Genomic DNA, 22,254 nt, shown 5'->3' with positions numbered 1-22,254 from the left:
TTTAAGGTGTTGTAACTCACGTACCAGGTTAGGAATGCCAGAGTGGTATAATGTCTCTGTATGGTAGTAGGAATAGTGTCAACGGTGTCTCCTACCTGGTTACGGCTGGACTCCTGGATCCTGGCTCACTTGCAATAAAATTTGTGTAGTGCTAGTAGGAGTAATAGAGGAATTTGCAGCAGTAATTGAGATCCAGACCTTGGGATCTAGCGCGCATTCCAAGGGGGGATTGTTTGCACTGGCACACATTAAAAGGGGGCATTTTTGTACTGGCATGAATTATAAGTAGTTTTTGTACTGACAAACATTATATTGGTGCATTTTATTTACTGGCACACATTATAAGGGGTATTTCTGTACTGGCACAAATTATAAGGGAAATTTTTACTACTGGGGGCATTATGGTGGGCTTTATTATTGCTGGGGGACTATGGGGAACATGATTACTAGTATGGGCAATATGTGGCCATTATTACTTCCTGGGCACAATAACGGACATTCTTGCTATTGAAAGCACTGTTAGCATTAAGTGTACCCTGGCACAGTATAAGCTTAGCACAATTATTTTTGGGGGACCCTATGTTTTACAACACTAATTATTGAAGGGGTACTATCTATGTGGTACTAGTATTTTCAAGGGGATGATCTGTTTCTGCAGGATAGTACTGGGGATCACAGTGGGCACAGTATTGGGGGTGGAGAAATAGGGTGTTCAGAAGGTGAGGAGGGTGATGGAAAAGTAAGAAACCAAAATGTCTGTGTGTCAAACTCTTCAGAGAAAATAAATAGCTGAAGGAAATCATAATGGCTGTCTGGTCCGAATGGAGTAGATGAGAAAAAAGAACATCTACATCAGAGGAGATATCACTTGAGTTAAGAAGTATGTGGTGCCATATTATCCTGTTTGTAGCTCTGTTTTGTAATCTTTTCCAAGTATGTCTTTAAGAGTAGGGCTGGAAGGAACTTTCATACCTGGACACCTGCTGGAAACAGCACTAAGACAGGAACCTATCTTCACATGTGGTGGTTTTGTTCCGTAACTGCAACCTTCTGGAGAGATGTACTTGAATTAAAGGGGTTTTCCAAGTGTTTTTACAGATGACCTATACTTTAGATAGGTCATCAGTATCTGATCAGTAGGGGTTTGACACCCAGGGCCCCCACCAATCAGCTGTTTGATAAGGCAGTGGAGCTCGCAGTAGTGCAATGCCATCTCCAGCTTTTCCTAGGCTGTGTGACGTCACATTCATTGGTCATATGACCTAGGCACAGCTCAGGTCCATGGAAGTGAATGAGGCTGAGCTGCTATACAAAGAACAGCACTCAACAATGTACAACACCATGCTTGGTAAGAAGAGAGAAGACCATGGCACAGTGGTACTGTCTCAAACAGCTGATCAGCGGGGGTCCCGGGTGTCGGACCCCCACCGATCAGATACTGATCACCTATCCAGAGGATAGATCATCAGTTTAAAACTCCCAGAAAACCCCTTTAACTAATAAAATTTTAGACAACTCTCTTTCATTGGTAGTGGAACAATTGGTTCTTCACCACTTCCCAGATTCTTTTGTCTCTAAAGGGGCTAATCCTGGCCAACAACTCCTTGTCTTCTCTTATCGAAGTCCTGGCAGTCAAGCCACTCGTCAACTGTCTGAGTGAATATTTAAAGTCGATAAAATATACAGATTGGAGGAATTGATTGTGAATACAGGAGGTTACCCCAGTTCTTCCAAGGGGAGGGGTGTCTTGCCTGTTCAGAGTGATTTGGGAGTTGTAGAGTGTTAGTCCTAGCCAGAGGCTAGAAAAGTAGTGCAGTGCAACCCTGGCCTAGAAGCCTGATAGGGAGCACAGCAGGCAATTCACAGCTGGAGTCAAGTCAGCCCTAACCTAGGGGTTGTAAGAGTTGCAACCAAGACCCGACAGTCTATCAAAATTTGGTCAGACGCCCACAAAGCACTGAGCCTGCTATCAGAGACATGTAGCCTAGATGAAAGCGGCCTCTACCAAATACCAGACAAGAGGGAGAGTTCAGCACGGTGGCAATAGAGGAAAGAACCCGGTTTACCTGCCAGTGCACCCTAAAACCTGCTGGAGCCAAGAGCTTTTGTGATTCTGTATGAGCTGCTATCCATTTATGCCAGTATCGAGTAAATCAACTGAACTTGCATCAAAGTCTGGACCTTACTGATTTCAGTTCCTAACAATTACGAACTTTCTGTGCAGCCGCTACGCGGCCCGACCTTAGGAGCACCTTGACACCCCTCATAGCGACACTACCGCTCTGCATCTGAACCCTGGAACTAGTAGAGCCACTGGGGACAGGCTCGTCTGCGCCTTATATGTACTCTTCTATTATTTGCTGTTGAAGTTCTCATTAAAAAGAAGTTGAAAAGAAAATCATAATTAAAACGCAGTTCCCAGTTATTTGTATTCAGGGACCAAACAAACTCTGTCCCATTTTTTGGAGCCTGCCCACATAAAAAAATAAATCATCAATAAATATTATTTAATTTTGTCATGACAGAGAACTAATAAAAGCATGGCTGCACAACATTTCACATGCAAACAATAGAACTGAGAAATGGGGTTCATTCTAAATTAAAGCGTCAAGGTGGCTTCTGCAGATGGGTACCTAACACTAACAGAACTACATCTCTTGGACTTACCTAAGTGGGCGGCATCCGTTTTTTGAGGATCCGCAATTTGCGGACCGCAAAAAATGTCACGGTCGTGTGCATGAGCCCTATGACTGCATCATTGTAGGAGGGTGCTACATAGATCCATCTCAGTGTAAATTGTGAAAGCCTGCCGGGAGCGCTTTCTTGATGTGAGAAACTCCCTGCTGGCTGTAAAAATTCATTATGATCCTACAGTCTGTTAATTTACCCCCTTCCTGCCCTGACTGTGGCAGGAAGGGTTTAATTCACATATTTATATATATATATATATATATATATATATATATATATATATATATAACCCCTCGATTCTGGGTGGTAGACAAGTCGCAAAAATCCACGGCACTCCTTAAAAGTGAAAAATGTGCAATTTATTCACACATGTCATACAGCAACATTTCGTGGTTGGCTTGAAAAAGGTTCTGAGAGAGAACCGAAACGTTGCTGTATGACATGTGTGAATAAATAGCACATTTTTCACTTTCAGTTGTAAAATTTTTCAAAAAAAACTACATTTCTATATAAATTTTTCTCTAAATTTATTGTTCTACATGTCTTTGATAAAAAAAAAAAATGCAATAAGTGTATATTTATTGGTTTGGGTAAAAGTTATAGCGTTTACAAACTATGGTACAAAAATGTGAATTTCCGCATTTTGAAGCAGCTCTGACTTTCTGAGCACCTGTCATGTTTCCTGAGGTTCTACAATGCCCAGACAGTAGAAAAACCCCACAAATGACCCCATTTCAGAAATTAGACACCCTACGGTATTCGCCGATGGGCATAGTGAGTTCATAGAACTTTTTATTTTTTGTCACAAGTTAGTGGAAAATGATGATTTTTTTTTTTCTTACAAAGTCTGATATTCCACTAACTTGTGACAAAAAATAAAAAGTTCCATGAACTCACTATGCCCATCATGAAATACCTTGGGGTGTCTTCTTTCCAAAATGGGGTCACTTGTGGGGTAGTTATACTGCCCTGGCATTTTAGTTGCCCTAATGCGTGAGAAGTAGTTTAAAATTCAAATGTGTAAAAAATGTCCTGTGAAATCCTAAAGGTGCTCTTTACAATTTGGGCCCCTTTGCCCACCTAGGCTGCAAAAAAGTGTCACACATGTGGTATCGCCATACTCAGGAGAAGTTGGGCAATGTGTTTTAGGGTGTCTTTTTACATATACCCATGCTGGGTGAGAGAAATATCTCTCTAAAAGACAACTTTTCCCATTTTTTTATACAAAGTTGTCATTTGACAGAGATATTTATCTCACCCAGCATGGGTATATGTAAAAATACATAGCCCTACTTCTCCTGAATATGGCGATACCACATGTGTGACACTTTTTTGCAGCCTAGGTGGGCAAAGGGGCCCAAATTCTAAAGAGCACCTTTAGGATTTCACAGGGCATTTTTAACACATTTGGATTTCAAACTACTTCTCACGCATTAGGGCCCCTAAAATGCCAGGGCAGTATAAATACCCCACAAGTGACCCCATTTTGGAAAGAAGACACCCCAAGGTATTCCGTGAGGGGCATGGCGAGTTCCTAGAATTTTATTTTTTTGGGCACAAGTTAGCGGAACATGATGATTTATTTATTTTTCTTACAAAGTCTCATATTTCCAGACAAGAAAAGGCATTTTCTATATAGTTCTGGCAATGTGCGGATCCGCAAAATGCGGAAAGTACATTGCCGGTGTCCATGTTTTGCGGATCCGCGGTGTCCGTGTTTTGCGGATCTGTGGATCCGCAAAACACAAACGGATGTCTGAATGGAGCCTTACAGGGGGGTGATCAATGACAGGGGGGTGATCAGTGACAGTGGGGTGATCAGGGAGTCTATATGGGGTGATCAGTGGTTAATAAGGGGTTAATAAGTGACAGAGGGGGTGTAGTGTAGTGGTGTTTGGTGCTACTTTACAGAGCTGCCTGTGTCCTCTGGTGGTCGATCCAAGCAAAAGGGACCACCAGAGGACCAGGTAGCAGGTATATTAGACGCTGTTATCAAAACAGATTACCTGCAGATCTACGCGAGATGACGCGTAGATGCGTGACTGTGCCTGAGTGAGCCGCCTCCGGAACGCGATCCTGCGTTAGGCGGTCCGGAGGCGGTTAACTTAATCCCAAAAAAAACTTTCCACTGCATTTCATCGATGTCATTAAAGGACCTGCTGAGATCATTTCAGTAATCGTCTTGTTAACTCAGGTGAGAATGATGACGAGCACAAGGCTGGAGATCATTATGTCAGGCTGATTGGGTTAAAATGGCAGACTTGACATGTTAAAAGGAGGGTGATGCTTGAAATCATTGTTCTTCCATTGTTAACCATGGTGACCTGCAAAGAAACGCGTGCAGCCATCATTGCGTTGCATAAAAATGGCTTCACAGGCAATGATATTGTGGCTACTAAGATTGCACCTCAATCAACAATTTATAGGATCATCAAGAACTTCAAGGAAAGAGGTTCAATTCTTGTTAAGAAGGCTTCAGGGCGTCCAAGAAAGTCCAGCAAGCGCCAGGATCGTCTCCTAAAGAGGATTCAGCTGCGGGATCGGAGTGCCACCAGTGCAGAGCTTGCTCAGGAATGGCAGCAGGCAGGTGTGAGCGCATCTGCACGCACAGTGAGGCGAAGACTTTTGGAAGATGGCCTGGTGTCAAGAAGGACAGCAAAGAAGCCACTTCTCTCCAAAAAAAACCATCAGGGACAGATTGATCTTCTGCAGAAAGTATGGTGAATGGACTGCTGAGGACTGGGGCAAAGACATATTCTCCGATGAAGCCTCTTTCCGATTGGGGCATCTGGAAAAAGGCTTGTCCGGAGAAGAAAAGGTGAGCGCTACCATCAGTCCTGTGTCATGCCAACAGTAAAGTATCCTGAGACCATTCATGTGTGGGGTTGCTTCTCATCCAAGGGAGTGGGCTAACTCACAATTTTGCCCAAAAACACAGCCATGAATAAAGAATGATACCAAAACACCCTCCAACAGCAACTTCTTCCAACAACCCAACAACAGTTTGGTGAATAACAATGCATTTTCCAGCACGATGGAGCACCGTGCAATAAGGCAAAAGTGATAACTAAGTGGCTCGGGGACCAAAACGTTACATTTTGGGTCCATGGCCTGGAAACTCCCCAGATCTTAATCCCATTGAAAACTTGTGGTCAATCCTCAGGAGGCGGGTGGACAAACAAAAATCCACTAATTCTGACAAACTCCAAGAAGTGATTATGAAAGAATGGGTTGCTATCAGTCAGGAATTGGCCCAGAAGTTGATTGAGAGCATGCCCAGTTGAATTGCAGATGTCCTGAAAAAGAAGGGCCAACACTGCAAATACTGACTCTTTGCATAAATGTCATGTAATTGTCGATAAAAGCCTTTGAAACGTATGAAGTGCGTGTAATTATATTTCACTACATCACAGAAACAACTGAAACAAAGATCTAAAAGCAGTAAACTTTGTGAAAACTAATATTTGTGTCATTCTCAAAACTTTTGGCCACTAGCGTTCGGAGCGGATCCGTCTGATGTTTCATCAGACGGATCCGCTCCGATAATGCAGACGTTCGCATCCGTTCAGAACGGATGCGTCTGCATTAAAACTTAGAAAATTTTCTAAGTGTGAAAGTTGTCTGAGCGGATCCGTTCAGACTTTACATTGTAAGTCAATGGGGAACGGATCCGCTTGAAGATTGAGCCATATGGTGTCATCTTCAAGCGGATCCGCCCCCATTGACTTACATTGTAAGTCTGGACGGATCCGCTCGCCTCCGCACGGCCAGGCGGACACCCGAACGCTGCAAGCAGCGTTCAGGTGTCCGCTCACTGAGCGGAGCGGAGGCTGAACGCTGGCAGGCGGATGCATTCTCAGTGGATCCGCCTCCACTGAGAATGCATTGGGGCCAGACGGATGCGTTCGGGGCCGCTCGTGAGCCCCTTCAAACGGTGCGCACGAGCGGACACCCGAACGCTAGTGTGAAAGCACCCTTAAATATATTCTGTCATCCAATGGCAAAAAAGAAATGTCTAAGGTGTCCTTTGAAAAATAATATCAAATACAGTACAGACCAAAAGTTTGGACACACCTTCTCATTCAAAGAGTTTTTTTTATTTTCATGACTATGAAAATTGTAGATTCACACTGAAGGCATCAAAACTATGATCTAACACATGTGGAATTATATACATAACAAACAAGTGTGAAACAACTGAAAATATGTAATATTCTAGGTTCTACAAAGTAGCCACCTTTTGCTTTGATTACTGCTTTGCACACTCTTGGCATTCTCTTGATGAGCTTCAAGAGGTAGTCCCCTGAAATGGTTTTCACTTCCCAGGTGTGCCCTGTCAGGTTTAATAAGTGGGATTTCTTGCCTTATAAATGTGGTTGGGACAATCAGTTGCGTTGAGGAGAAGTCAGGTGGATACACAGCTGATAGTCCTACTGAATAGACTGTTAGAATTTGTATTATGGCAAGAAAAAAGCAGCTTAGTAAAGAAAAACGAGTGGCCATCATTACTTTAAGAAATGAAGGTCAGTCAGTCAGCCGAAAAATTGGGAAAACTTTGAAAGTAAGGGCTATTTGACCATGAAGGAGAGTAATGGGGTGCTGTGCCAGATGACCTGGCCTCCACAGTCACCGGACCTGAACCCAATCGAGATGGTTTGGGGTGAGCTGGACCGCAGAGTGAAGGCAAAAGGGCCAACAAGTGCTAAGCATCTCTGGGAACTCCTTCAAGACTGTTGGAAGACCATTTCAGGGGACTACCTCTTGAAGCTCATCAAGAGAATGCCAAGAGTGTGCAAAGCAGTAATCAAAGCAAAAGGTGGCTACTTTGAAGAACCTAGAATATGACATATTTTCAGTTGTTTCACACTTGTTTGTTATGTATATAATTCCACATGTGTTAATTCATAGTTTTGATGCCTTCATAGTCATGAAAATAAAGAAAACTCTTTGAATGAGAAGGTGTGTCCAAACTTTTGATCTGTACTGTATGTGTAGGTTGGCTCAGAAATTAACTCATTATTTGAAGTTAGATTTGCCCATTACAAAAACTGAAAAATTGGCCTGGTATGGAAGGGATATAGACATTCCAGTAATGAAGCGATTTAAATATATAATTTTTTTTATGTTTGGTGAGTTTTTTATTATCTATATCCTGCGATTTTCACACTAGCCACTAGGTCTAATAATAGGGTAGATCAGTGGTGTACTAAGGGGGGGGGCGTGGGGGGAAGTCCTCCCCGTGTACCAGATCTCAGGTGGGTGCCAGAAGCAATGAGCGTTTCCATCAATACAGATGTAAGAGCTCATTGCCGGAGCACTGGGAGTTGCGGTCCTGTCACTTACAGCTCAGCTCCCAGCGCTCCTCCTCTCCTTCAGGTCAGCAGCGCACAGAATGGTGAAGTAGGAAGACTTCTTCCCGCTCCACAATTCAGCCTGTAGACACAGATTGTGCTGCCAGCATGTGTGGGCGGATCCTGCATGAGAGAAATCTGCATACGCTCCGCCCACACAATGCTGCAGGGCAATCTGTGCCTGCAGGAAAGAGAGTTATGTGAGCTTCCGGAACGGGACAAGGTCAGAAGTTACAGTGTTTTTTTAGTTTTTTTTTTATACACAGGGTGCACAGAGGGCTTTATTACTATGGAGGGGCACAGAGGAATTTATTGCTATGGAGGGGGGGGCACAGAGGGCATTAGTAATGTGAAGCAGGCACAATGGGCATTTCTACTGTGTAGGGGAGAGAGCCAGAGTGCATTACTACAATGAAGGGGGCACAGAGGGCATTATTACTGTGAACGGGGCACTGTGGGCATTATTACTGTGAAGGGGACACAATGGGGATTTATACCATGGAAGGGGCACAGAGGACATTACTAGCACAATGGGCATTTTTACTGTGGAGGGGTCACAATGGGGATTATTACTGTGAAGGGGGCACAAAGAGGTTATTACAACTGTGAAAGTGGCACAGAGGGCATAACTACTGTGAGGGGGGCACAATGTGGGCGTAACTACTGTGAGAGGGCACAATGTGGGCATAACTACTGTGAGGGGGCACACATCTGTACAAAACTACTGTGAAGGTTGTACAATGAGGGCAATACTACTGTGAGGGGGTACAACTTTTTTAAAGTATTGGGGGGGTGCCAGAGAAAGGACCCACCCCTGGTGCCAAACACCCTAGGCATGCCACTGGGGTAGATAAATCTACTTTATCAACACTGATATAGCAAACACCAACAACATCCAATAATTCTAATGCTCAATTAATACAAAAAAATAAAAAAGTGCCCAGTGATGTGGAAGTACAGATGAAAAATAAAGGTGCTACACCTTCTACAGCTGTCGGACAAATGGTCATTTGATGGACAGCTTTCTCTCCCAACTCCCTAATACACATACTATACACACATAGAAAAGGTGTTCATTGGGAGAGAGGAGAAAGCTGCTTCTAGACACCTCTGACAGTGGCTTATCCTCAAAGAGAACTTAAAGAGAAAAGAAAAATCAATGTCATCCTTTATCCCTGATATTACCTGCTGGGGGAGAGTCGGGAGTTCAACATACACATTAGATTGTCAGCCGCTAGCTCTGAAAATGGCTGGTTCGGCTGACAATACGCTAATGTGTATGGGGACCTTTAGCATGTATGGTAGATGTAATCAGTGCACTACAATGCAGCATGAAAAGCAATCCCACTGGGTCTCATACAACTAATTTATGACTAAAATGTTTCACATGTGATAAATTATGGCAAATGTGAACATGCCTTTAAAGAAAACACGTCAGAGCCTGTTGTTTAGGTAGGGCAGTATGAGGGTCTGGCGGGTCTGTTGAGTTTAGATATAATTTTTGATATCTATAGTCTCACCTGGTAATTTAGTGGGTGCACAGTGGTATCTTTCATGTTGAGTACTTTGTATGAAACAAAGGTATGTCACCTGTTGTGTGTCTCAGTTCAAGTACTGATTGTTTTATTATAACAGTGGGATACCCCCAAATAAAGATTTGGTCATATCATACTACTACCATCATATTTGAATTTTCATGTTTTGATATAGATCAGATATTAAAAGGATCTTGAATCAACATTATTGATTGTACAACACCAATACCATTGGATACTGTTCGTACATATGACATATAACATATAAACATTCCAAAACTCTTCATCTACTTACTCCGTTAGTCTACTATTCAGAGTTCCGATCTGATATGAATCAAACCAAGCCATATCCTGATGAAGGATAGCGTTGAAAAACTTTTGCCGAATCCTCATAATCTGTCTTGTTCCAGAGACATTAAATGTCCAGATTTGAATAACACTCAAGACCAATGCAATAGAGCCGAGTACAAGATATTTATAGGAAAAGCTAAGAAAGTTAAAAAAATAACATAATAAGAATGTATAAATGTAAAGCATAAAGACATCATATGAAATCCAAGAATCTTCCTGGTCCATGGTACCAGCTGTATTCTACATTTCATACATTTTTTGTTTTTCGTGTGTAACACGCAATGGTTTGCCTTCCATTTAGGCAGACCATGGAACTGCTATGGGGTCAGGGAGGGAGGGAACTCGGTGCTGTTCCAACTAAGGGGAGCTCAGTGTAGAGGAATTTATACGGTTACAACTGACTGCAATGGAACCTGTAAAATATCTTTGCACTGAACTCCCTTAGTTCATTAGATCATTTTATAATGTGCTGAAGGAAGCCACAGACGTAAAGCTGTATAAGGTGATTTATCAATCTATTTAAGGGCTCTTTCACACTTGCGTTCTTTTCTTCCGGCATAGAGTTCCGTCGTCGGGGCTCTATGCCGGAAGAATCCTGATCAGTTTTATCCTAATGCATTCTGAATGGAGAGAAATCCGTTCAGGATGCATCAGGATGTCTTCAGTTCCGGACCGGAACGTTTTTTGGCCGGAGAAAATACCGCAGCATGCTGCGCTTTTTGCTCCAGCCAAAAATCCTGAATACTTTCCGCAAGGCCGGATCCGGAATTAATGCCCATTGAAAGGCATTAATCCGGATCCGGCCTTAAGCTAAACGTCGTTTCGGCGCATTGCCGGATCCGACGTTTAGCTTTTTCTGAATGGTTACCATGGCTGCCAGGACGCTAAAGTCCTGGCAGCCATGGTAAAGTGTAGTGGGGAGCGGGAGAGCAGTATACTTACCGTCCGTGCGGCTCCCCGGGCGCTCCAGAGTGACATCAGGGCGCCCCACACTCATGGATGACGTGTCGCATGGATCACGTCATCCATGCGCATGGGGCGCCCTCACGTCATTCTGGAGCGCCCCGGGAGCCTCACGGACTGTAAGTATACTGCTCCCCCGCTCCCCACTACTACTATGGCAGCCAGGACTTTAATAGCGTCCTGGGTGCCATAGTAACACTGAACGTATTTTGAAGACGGATCCGTCTTCAAATGCTTTCTGTTCACTTGCGTTTTTCCGGATCCGGCGTGTAATTCCGGCAAATGGAGTACACGCCGGATCCGGACAACGCAAGTGTGAAACCAGCCTAAGCCAGTTGTTTGGTGTTAATATAGAGTGCGATAAAGTGAGCAAGGCGGAGGGCACATTTTTTTACATTTTTATTTTATTTATTAAAATCTCTTCTACTTAACCCCATAGGGACCCATGACGTACCGATACGACATGGATCCAGAGTCCTTAAGGACCCATGACGTACCGTTACGTCATCTATAGCTCCGATCACCGCGGCGGGCGGTGATCGGAACACAGTGCCTGCTCAAATCATTGAGCAGGCACCACAGCTAAATGCGCGGGGGGGTTCCCGTGAACCCCCCCCCCCTCCGTGTCGGCGACCGCCGCAAACCGCAGGTTAATTCAGACCTGCGGTTTGCGGCTTTTTATTGTGCGGGCGGCGTGCCATCGGGTCCCCATGGGGCTGTGGGGGGGACCCAATGGCATGGAAGGCAGCGAGATGCCTTCCTGAGGCATCTGCGCTGCCTTCCGGTGAAGAGCCTGTGAGATCCAGCCCCCTGGATCTCACAGGCCCCGGAAGCTGTATGAGTAATACACACAGTATTACTCATACAGCCAGTGCATTCCAATACAGAAGTATTGGAATGCATTGTAAAGGATTAGACCCCCAAAAGTTCAAGTCTCAAAGTGGAACAAAAAATAAAGTGAAAAAAAAGTTGAAAAAATAAATATTTCCCCCCAAAAAATTTAAATTTTCAAGTAAAAATAAACAAAAACGTAATTTTGCCCAAATAAAGTAAAAAAATAATTGCTAAAAAATAGGGGGGGAAATAAAGTTATACATATTAGGTATCGCCGCGTCCGTATCAACCGGCTCTATAAACATATCACATGACCTAACCCCTCAGATGAACACCGTAAAAAATTAAGACTAAAAACTGTGCTAAATAAACCATTTTTTTGTCACCTTACATCACAAAAAGTACAACAGCAAGCGGTCAAAAAGGAATTTGCCCACCAAAATAGTACCAATCAAACCGTCATCTCATCCTGCAAAAAATGAGACCCTACCTAAGATAATCGCCCAAAAACAGAAAGAATGATGGCTCTCAGACTATGGAAACACTAAAACATTTATTTTTTTGCTTCAAAAAAGAAATCATTGTGTAAAACTTACATAAATAAAAAAAATGTATACATATTAGGTATCGCCGCATCTGTGACAACCTGGTCTATAAAAATATCACATATTCTAACCTGTCAGATGAATGTTGTAAATGACAAAAAATAAAAACGGCGCCAAAACAGCTATTTCTTGTTATCTTGCTTCACAAAAAGTGTAATATAGAGCAACCCTAAACTAGTACCAGCAATACTGCCACCATATCCCGTACTTTCTTAAATGGGGCCTTTTTTTTTGGAGTTTCTACTCTAGGGGTGCATCAGGGGGGCTTCAAATGGGACATGGTTTCAAAAAAAACAGTCCAGCAAAATCTGCCTTCCAAAAACCGTATGGCATTCCTTTCCTTCTGCGCCCTGCCGTGTGCCTGTACAGCTGTTTACGACCACATATGGGGTGTTTCTGTAAACTACAGAATCAGGGCCATAAATATTGAGTTTGGTTTGGCTGTTAACCCTTGCATGGTTACTGGGAAAAATGGAAAATTTGCCAAAAAAATTAAATTCAGAAATTTCATCTCCATTTGCCAATAACTCTTGTGGAACACTAAAGGGTTAACAACGTTTGTAAAATCTGTTTTGAATATCTTGAGGGGTGTAGTTTCTTAGATGGGGTCACTTTTATGGAGTTTCTACTCTAGGGTTGCTTCAGAGGGGCTTCAAATGGGACATGGTGTCAAAAAAAAAACAGTCTAGCAAAATCTGCCTTCCAAAAACCGTATGGCATTCCTTTCATTCTGCGCCCTGCCGTGTGCCCGTACAGTAGTTTACGACCACATATGGGGTGTTTCTGTAAACTACTGAATCAGGGCCATAAATATTGAGTTTGGTTTGGCTGTTAACCCTTGCTTTGTAACTGGAAAAAAATTATTAAAATGGAAAATCTGCCAAAAAAGTGAAATTTTGAAATTGTATCTCTATTTTCCATTAATTCTTGTGGAACACCTAAAGGGTTAACAGAGTTTGTAAAATCTGTTTTGAATACCTTGAGGGTGTAGTTTATAGAATGGGGTCATTTTTGGGTGGTTTCTATTATGTAAGCCTTGCAAAGTGACTTCAGACCTGAACTGGTCCCTAAAATTTCTGAAAAATTTCAAGATTTGCTTCTAAACTTCTAAGCCCTGTAACATCCCCAAAAAATAAAATATCATTCCCAAAATGATCCAAACATGAAGTAGACATATGGGGAATGTAAAGTAATAACTATTTTTGCCGGTATTACTATGTATTATAGAGGTAGAGAAATTGAAACTTGGAAATTTGCAATTTTTTACAAATTTTTGGTAAATTTGGTATTTTTTTTATAAATAAAAATGATTTTTTTTTTACTTCATTTTACCAGTGTCATGAAGTACAATATGTGATGAACAAACAATCTCAGAATGGCCTGGATAAGTCAAAGCGTTTTAAGGTTATCAGCACTTAGTGACACTGGTCAGATTTGCAAAAAATGGCCTGGTCCTTAAGGGGTTAAAGGGTTTTTTCTGAGATTTTAATTTTGATTACCTATCCTCAGGATAAGTCATCAATATCAGATTGGCAGGGGTCCGACACCCGGCACCCCAGCTGATCAGCTGTTTGAAGAGAAGGCTGAACTCACGAGAAGCAGCTAGCAGATGTAATTACAAGAAGCCGTCCCATTCACTTCTAGGGACAGCTCCTTCCTATACACTTGAATAGCCAGGTTCCTTGGCATTGGCTGGAATTCAATGTAGCTACAATCCCTGCTATATAAATGCACTTCAGCATTTAAGTGGTTACTCAGAGGTAAGGGGCATTCACTGTTATTACACTGGGCCTCTAGAATGAAAAACTGTGGAGTCAAAAGCTTCTATAGCAGTGCAGGCTTAACAATGGCCTCCTAGTCTATCCACTATGGAAGCCTAATAGGCTGTCTGACTGTCAGTAGAATATGTAACACCTCAGAGTTTTGTTACTACACGCCTCTACCCCACTACTATCTTCTAAGAGCCTTTATACTGTCATCTGATGTGATTTTGCTCATGTCCTCCACAAATGTGCATACAAAACCATGTTAAAAGCAATTGTTCATGTAATTTGCCTGGTTACCAGTAGCAGCAACACATTGGCAGGTACAAGCTTACTGTTTAGTGAATCTAAGCTGCAATGGACTATTCCAGCTTAGCTCCTCCTCTGTGGAGAGATGGGCTGGTCCCACATCCTGCAGCATGGGTGGAGAAGGAAGTTAGAGGGAGTGTAGCCCACCCCCTGCTAGGGGTAGGTTGTGTGTTTGGAGCTACCCTGCACAGGGAAGACAGCAAGTACCTAGTCTCGGCTGAGACTTGGCCATATACCCAGCTTGAGCAACTTCCGCTCTGATGGATGAGGAAAGCAGAAACTACAGACAACCTCCAGAGTTCCAGGAAGAAAGCATCCCCTGAGAATCCATCTGTGAGATAAGTCCAGTGCCTAGGAGAAGCCAATTCCTCCTCAGCTAGTCTGTCCCCACAAAGCAGAAGGTACAGATAAGTGCAGAAGCTAATTCTGCCACAGTTAGAGAGCTACCAAGCAGACTTTTATCCTGCAAGCTCCATATTTAAAGCAGAAGTATTAATTTCTGCCAATCATTGCCAAAACCTGCTGGGACCAAGAGACCAAAGCTGTATACCGCTTGGATGCAAGTTATTTCAAGTTAAGAAACGTTTGAACTTCATCTAAAGGTCTGGACATCATTTCTTCTGCAAAATTCCTCTATTACTCCAACTATCACTACACTCAAATTTATTGCAAGTGAGCCAGGAGCCAGGAGTCTGACCGTACCCAGGTAGGAGACACCGTGACACAATTCCCACCAAACTATAGAGACATTATAGGCCATTACACAACTCTGGCATTCCTAATCTGGGACATGCGTTATAACACCTTGGAAGGGCCCTGGGATAGTACCCTGCGCATGCTGCAATTGGAATCACGACAAATACAGGATATATTATCCACCTGACCCGGCCACTGCATAAAAGTGGCATCAGCGAACCCGTTCCTAGTCACTGCAAATAATGACAGGATAATATCATAGTATAGTATCAAGCACTGCCAGATGCAACCGGCCCCATTAACTATAATGTTGTCTGGCAGAGATCCAGCCAATATGCTGAGAATAGGCTGGACACAAACCGCTGCACACTGTAGTTTGTGTCCGGGCGATTGCTGGCATTCTCTGCCTGAACCAGCGGTAGTGCTGCAGATGTGAAAGTAGCCTAATTAGGCTTTTCCTGGGAGCCGGCTGTCCATGGGCACTGGCCAGAAGGAGATGCTCTCTGCCTTGAGCTGCCTGTAATAAGAACCTAAAGCAACCTCATATTAATCCAAACATTGTCCCCAGGTCCAACAACTACAATTACATTCCAAACCCAAAAAAGATCATAGGACTATAATTATAAAAGTTAAAGTAACCTTTATTTAATCCAAATATACAACTTCAATATAAAATATAGAAGAGATGGAAATAGATACAGAAAATTTACATAAAAGGAGAGAGCCATATAAGGCTACAGGAACCTACCCACAGACATGGTATGCAGTACACCAGGTGCTGGTGCGTGTGGTGACATCTCAGTGTGCTGCATACCATGTCTGTGGGTAGGTTGTTGTAGCCTTATATGGCTCTCTCCTTTCATTAGCCGACACTTTCTTTCATTCACTGGTACTGTCCATTTACTTTATTCCATGTATTTAGTTTGAGGTACAGCATAATACTTTTGAGCCTTTATGTACTCAGTTTTATATACTCAGCTTTTTGGGTGTTTCATACCTATAGTATCGATGTATTTAGCGTTATACATATAGCTTTATAGAGTGTCTCATATTATTTATGTATTCAGCGTAATACATCAGTAGTCCAGCGGATCTTCAATGACGGCTGGCAGGGTGCACTCCAATTATGCCACCAACTGCTGGTTCAGGTTCTGCTCCAGGTCTAGATGCTGCTGCTGGTGAGTCGTTTTTTCACTAGGCGGATGAAGAAAGCTGCTCATCAGCGACTGGTACTGCTCCTGCCTCCCCACACCTCCCCAGCAGCCATGGCCCCCCCGGTCAGCTCTGCGAGAGGATGGACTATCGCGCATATAGGCAGTGGCCAACTGACTACATAGGATGTCTCTATAGTAGTTCAGTTTGTCCTCCCTCTCAGCGGGTGTAAAAAAGGCCCCCATTTTGGAACGGTAGTGAGGGTCCAACAAGGAGAGCCAGTAGTCATCCCTCTGCTGAATGGTGACAATTCGGCTGTCACTACCCAAACAAGTGAGCATGCAGCGGGCCATTTGCACAAGTGACTCGGAGGGACTCCATCTCCACTGCACACTGCCACTGTGTGTCTGGGTCCTTTGCCTCAACTTCCTCATCGCCCTGTAGCTCCTTTGCTCGTGCTCCAATGTCCTCCTCCTCCTCCAGTTCAGCCCTAACAGGGCTCATGTGGCCATGAGATCTAGGCACCACGTCTCCAGTCCCCTGACCTGCCAGATTTACCAGCATCTGTTCCAGGACATGAAGCAGTGGAATGACAGCGTTCATCCCGTAGTTTTGGTGACTGACAAATAACGTGGCCTCCTCAAAGAGCCTAAGCAAACGGCAGGTGTCACGCATGAGCTGCCACTGGCTGACATCGAAGCTACACAGTGGAGTACTACTGTCCACTTGGATCATCAGGAAATTGTTTATGGCCTTTCTCTGTTCGTACAGTCGGTCCAACATATGGAGGGTGGAATTCCAACTGGTGGAAATGTCGCATATCAGCCTATGTTGGGGGATGCCGTTCTGCCGCTGCAGCTCAAGGAGGGTGTGCTTTGCGGTGTACTAGTGGCTGAAGTGCATGCAAAGTTTCCTGGCCATTTTTAGGATGTCTTTCAGATGGGTGGAAGACTTCAGGAACCGCTTGACAACCAGATTGAACACGTGTGCCATGCAGGGCGCATGGCTCAGCCCTCTTTGAAGCAGCGCCGACACCATGTTCTTCCTGTTGTCAGTTACCATGGTTCCGATTCTGAGTTGTCGCGGAGAAAGCCAGGATTCAATTTCTTGCTGAAGGACACGGGGCAGTTCCTCCCCTGTGTAACTCTGTTCGCCCAGGCAAACGAGTTGCAGAACAGTGTGACACCTCCGTGCCCTGCACATGTGGTATGCTGGAGGGGCACTGTGAATTGTCCCTGCAGTGGAGGCTGAGGACACGGTGGAGGATGAGGAGGCAGAGGCGGACTTTGTCGCTGGACCAACGGCGTAGCAACGTGGAGGCGGAAGCGGTGTCACCTGGTCAAGTTGCTGGTGTGGCTGTGCAGCAACCACATTCACCCAGTGGGCCGTAAAGGACATGTATTGTCCCTGACCATAGTTACAGCGCCACACGTCGGCGCTGCCGTGCACTTTGGCAGACACCGACAGGCTCAAAAACTGGCCCACCTTCTGTTCTACATGTGTGTGTGCAGGGCTTGTACTGCCTTTTTGGCAAAGAAATGACGACTTGGGACTCTCCACCTCGGCTCGGCACAAGCCATCAGTTCTCTGAAAGGAGTCCACCACTTGGAAAAGGAGGGACTGCAGCACCAGCAACTTGGCCAGGAGCACATTCAGCTTCTGTGCCGTTGGATGAGTGCACGCATACTATTGTCTCTTGGCAATCGCTTCGGTGATCGATTGCTAACAGAATGACTGACGAGTAGGAGTAGGAGGAGCAGGACCAGCAGATGATGGGAAGGACAGACAGCTCCCTTTGGCTGAGGTGGTGGAGCCTTGACTGCCTGAAACCGGGTGTGTGCCACTGGGTGATGCAGCGGTTGCTGCGAAAGCTGGACCACAATATCGGAGCAACAGTTCTCCCGGGCCACTTTATGGTGATGCTGCATATGTTGACGTAGGGCTGTAGTGCCAACATTGGCACCCTGGCCACGCTTCACCTTATGCCCACAGATTCTGAATATGGCCACGTTCACCTACTCGGCGGTATGGCAGTTTTTGTTAAGCCGCCGGAGTAGGTGATGTTACCCCCAACACTATGCACTGACTGACTGCTACTGCCACTGCCTCCGTGAACCCCTGCACCCCTACTTACCGGGCAGGTAGGCTCCCGCAAAACGGGTGGTCTACCGCGGGCACGTTTGGCTACTGACCTCCCACTGCTGCCACCCTGCTGACTTCCGACCACGCTAGCGACTTCCTGGCTCCTCTGCTGCCTCACGGGCAAGCTGCCATCCTCTTTTTCCCGATGATGATGAAACCCCTTCGTCACCCGGCTCCCAAGTGTGATCAGCTACGCCATGTAGCAGGGTTAACACACATGCTTTATAAGACATGTTATCTAAACTAAATGCAACTAAATGCGTTAAGCAATTGCTTTTCAATGGCTTTTGTTTCAAGATAACGCGATGAGTTAAGAAATTTGAGTTAAGAGTGTGTGTGTGTTACCCATGCTATATCTGTATTTAGCCTTATAGAGCATCTGATATTATTTATATACTCAGCTTTATATACTCAGACTACAGCAGTTATATTGTATGTTGTTTTAGGTGAGTGTATCACTATCCATGTATCCAGCCATATATATTTAGCTTTGACATATCTTCCTTGGGTTTCACATTGTGTTACCCTGGGGGAATAGCTATTATACATGTATTCAGCATGTAATAGCTATTATACATGTAGTAATGCGCAAGGGTCCATCGTTGACGGAAGGTATGTGTCACCGAGGTTCCTGTCCTCGGTGAAGTAAGAGCTGGTATTTTCAAGTGTCAGCAGCAGCTAGTGCTGGTTGACATGTTGCTATTTTAGTATGGCTGTAAGCTGATCTGGGCCGGCACTTACTGGAAGTAGCCAAAGTGCTTGGTGGGTGGTTCTCCCCACACTCCAGGCCGGGTCTTTACTGGCCTATATCAAACCCAGCCAGCAGTCTCAGCTGTGTGTGGATTACTCCTCTCTGACAGTGGAGTGCTGTCAGTCCCCATGTGTTTTGGGATCTGAAAACTTGTGCCATGCAAAAGGGCTGGGAGCTGCATGCTGAGAAACAGGCCCCTAAAGCCTGCTGTGGACCACAGGTGGAGAAACTGCAAACCAGGTGAAAGTTTTTGTTCTGTGGACTGTCTACCAGAGCAAATCCCCACAATACGTAGCTTGATATATAATTTTTGGTAGAGTACTATTATTCAGGCTCATTTTGTAATCTGTATATACTCAGTTAATTATATGTGATTCAAAACAACTGGTTTTGATTTGTATCACGTATTGTGATATGGAGTGCTTCACCTGCTTTATGTCCCTCATGCAAATTTTCGGTATCTATTTCCATCGTGCCTTTCTCTTCTATATTTTATATTGAAGTTGTATATTGTGATTAAATAAAGAATACTATAAATTTTTTGTCCTATGATCTTTTTTGTTGTTGTTTGGAATGTAATTGAGCTGCCTGTAAACCTGAGGAAAGGAGGTGTACAATAGGAACAGACCTCAGAGAAGGACACATGAGATCTTTGGGATAAAGACACCACTTGCCTGGAACCAGAGTTGTCAGTTAAGGAGTCTGTATTTATACATATGTCCTTGTGCTTCATAGATCACTTTTCCCCTATTTTTTATCCACTACGTTTTTGGTGGTAGTCTCAACTGTTCAACTGTGCTTTTTCATAATATTTTTATCTAATGCTGTACTTGCATCTCCACATAATGCTTCTCTGGAAAAAGAGACATGCAAGCTAGTCTCCTTTCCAAAGGGAAAGAAAAACTGCCTCATACCAGGAATCCAGCTCTTTCTAGGTAACTACCTATTAACAGAGCCAGTGGCGACTCTAGGATCAATATATAGGGGGGCACAGAAGATACACAGTCAAAAATGGGGGGGCACTAATAATTTTCACCAGCTAATCATACTACTGAAAAATACTAAAGCAGCCGCTTCCCCTGCAGCTACAGCCCTGACACCGGGGTAATATAATTAAGGGGCATCAGGGTACATTGGGTGTAATATAACTGAGGAGGGCTATCAGACATTATAAAGGGGTAATATAGCTTACATTACCGCTGTATTACGTCCCTGATAGGATAGAACTCCTTAGTTATGTTACCCCTGTATAATGCACCCTGATACCCCTTAGTTATATTATATAACTAAGGGATATCAGGGTACATTACACAGGGGTAATATAACTGAGGGGTATCAGGGTACATTATACAAGGGTAAATGTAATATAACTGAGGAGGGCTATCATGGGACATTATACAGGGGTAATGTTAGCTATATTGCAACCGTATAATGCCTGATAGGCCTCCTGAGTTATATTACCCCTGTATAATAATGTACCCTAATACCCCTTAGTTATATGACGCCGCCGGGATCATATAACTAATGGCTATCCGGGTACATAATTATACAAAGGTAATATAACTCAGGAGGCCTATCAGGCATTATACGGTGGTAATATAAGTTATATTACCCCCTGTATAATGTACCCTGATACCCCTTGGTTATATTACCCCCTGTATAATGTACCCTGATTACCCTCAGTTATATAACTGAGGGGTATCAGTCAGGGGACATTATGGGTAATATTATAACTAAGGGGTATCAGGGTACATTATACAAGGGTAATATAACTGAGAATGACTCAGTGCTATCAGGGGAGTGGGGACATTATACAGGGGTCCTCAGTTATATTACTCCTGTATAATGTACCCTGATACCCCTAAGTTATAGGGGTATCAGGGTTGAGGAGGGGCTGGACGCAAGCTAAGCAGGAGGGCAGGCCATGAGGCGAGGTAGTGGGGGTATAGGGGTACATACTTTTTTTTTTTTTACTTTTTATTCGTGACGCAGGAGCAGAGCAGAACATGAAGGCAGCTTAGGCAGCAAAGTCCGTTCGGGCGGGCAGGCACGCACGCAGCAGCGCAGCTTTACGTGTTGACAACCGTGACGTCAACTCGTCTCTGCAGCTGCCACACTCCCAGCCTGCGCCCGCCCTGCACGCTCTGCCTCCGCGAGTCCGCTGGGTCCGAACGCCGCCCCCACCCCCATCTGTCATGTGACTCTCATCTGAGACTGACTGTGTATGTATCTGTGTTCTGTTCTGTGTACTTTAACTTTAATCACTGAGTAGTGCGGCCGGCCGGGCGCAGGCAGCGATTACTAATGAGATTCAGCGAATCAGCAGGGGGGGGCACCATGGGGGGCAAGGAATGACCTGGGGGGGGGGGGCAATTGCCCCCCCCTCCTTTGCCCCCCTGTAGCGACGCCACTGAACAGAGCTAAGCCAAGAAACTTTGCTTGGTTGCATGAGAGTCCTTGGTTGGGATACTATTTCTTCTAATGTAAAGTGTAGAGGAGGTAGCCAATGTTCCTTTGGGTTTCTGGGGAAAAATATATGGTAATTAGAACATCTTACATATGCTGGCATCAGATATCTTTCCCAGAAATCCAAAGGGACATTTCCTAGCCTACTGTACTCTACACTCAAACTATGTATGTAAGGTGCTCTCCATAATGAGAAAGAGTACCCCCAGACAATGCATATAAATTGCCTAGAAACCCAGAGTGGCATTCTAGGTCAATAATGGGGCAGATAAGCTTGCCCCACTTGGAGACTACAAAAAGAATGGAGGAAAAACCCACCAAAAACTTCTGTCCTGAGTACACTGGAGATGAAGTACTGCAGTACTTTGTTAACACAAGCATCTGAGACTAAACAGATCCAAGGCTCTTAAAAAGTATGAGCTTGCATACTACTGGAGTATGAGCTCAAGTGAACTGCATGCAAGGAAGAATCCCTTAAACCTGATTTTGAAGTTTGAAAATATGGGCCTAAGTGATGACTAGAAACCTGGATTACTTTTGAGTGTTTATTAGCCAGTTTAAAGGAGTTTTCCGAGACTTTAATACTGATGACCTTTCTTCTGGATAAGTCATCAGTATCTGATCGGTGAGGGTCTGAAACCCGGG

General features: G+C 44.2%; 1 protein-coding gene across 1 annotated transcript in view; it reads right to left on the bottom strand.

The window, feature by feature from the left end:
- LOC121002576 (ATP-dependent translocase ABCB1-like) overlaps positions 1 to 22,254 on the bottom strand; it is a 185,271-nt gene that overhangs the window by 14,995 nt on the left and 148,022 nt on the right. Inside the window, exon 7 of the mRNA XM_040434019.1 lies at positions 9,873 to 10,064. Within this exon, the coding sequence (XP_040289953.1) occupies positions 9,873 to 10,064 (192 nt within the window). The remainder of the gene's footprint in view (positions 1 to 9,872; positions 10,065 to 22,254) is intronic.

The sequence above is a fragment of the Bufo bufo genome, chromosome 5, assembly GCF_905171765.1.
Source record: "Bufo bufo chromosome 5, aBufBuf1.1, whole genome shotgun sequence".
Lineage (NCBI taxonomy): Eukaryota > Metazoa > Chordata > Amphibia > Anura > Bufonidae > Bufo > Bufo bufo.
This window is presented reverse-complemented; position numbering and strand designations above follow the sequence as displayed.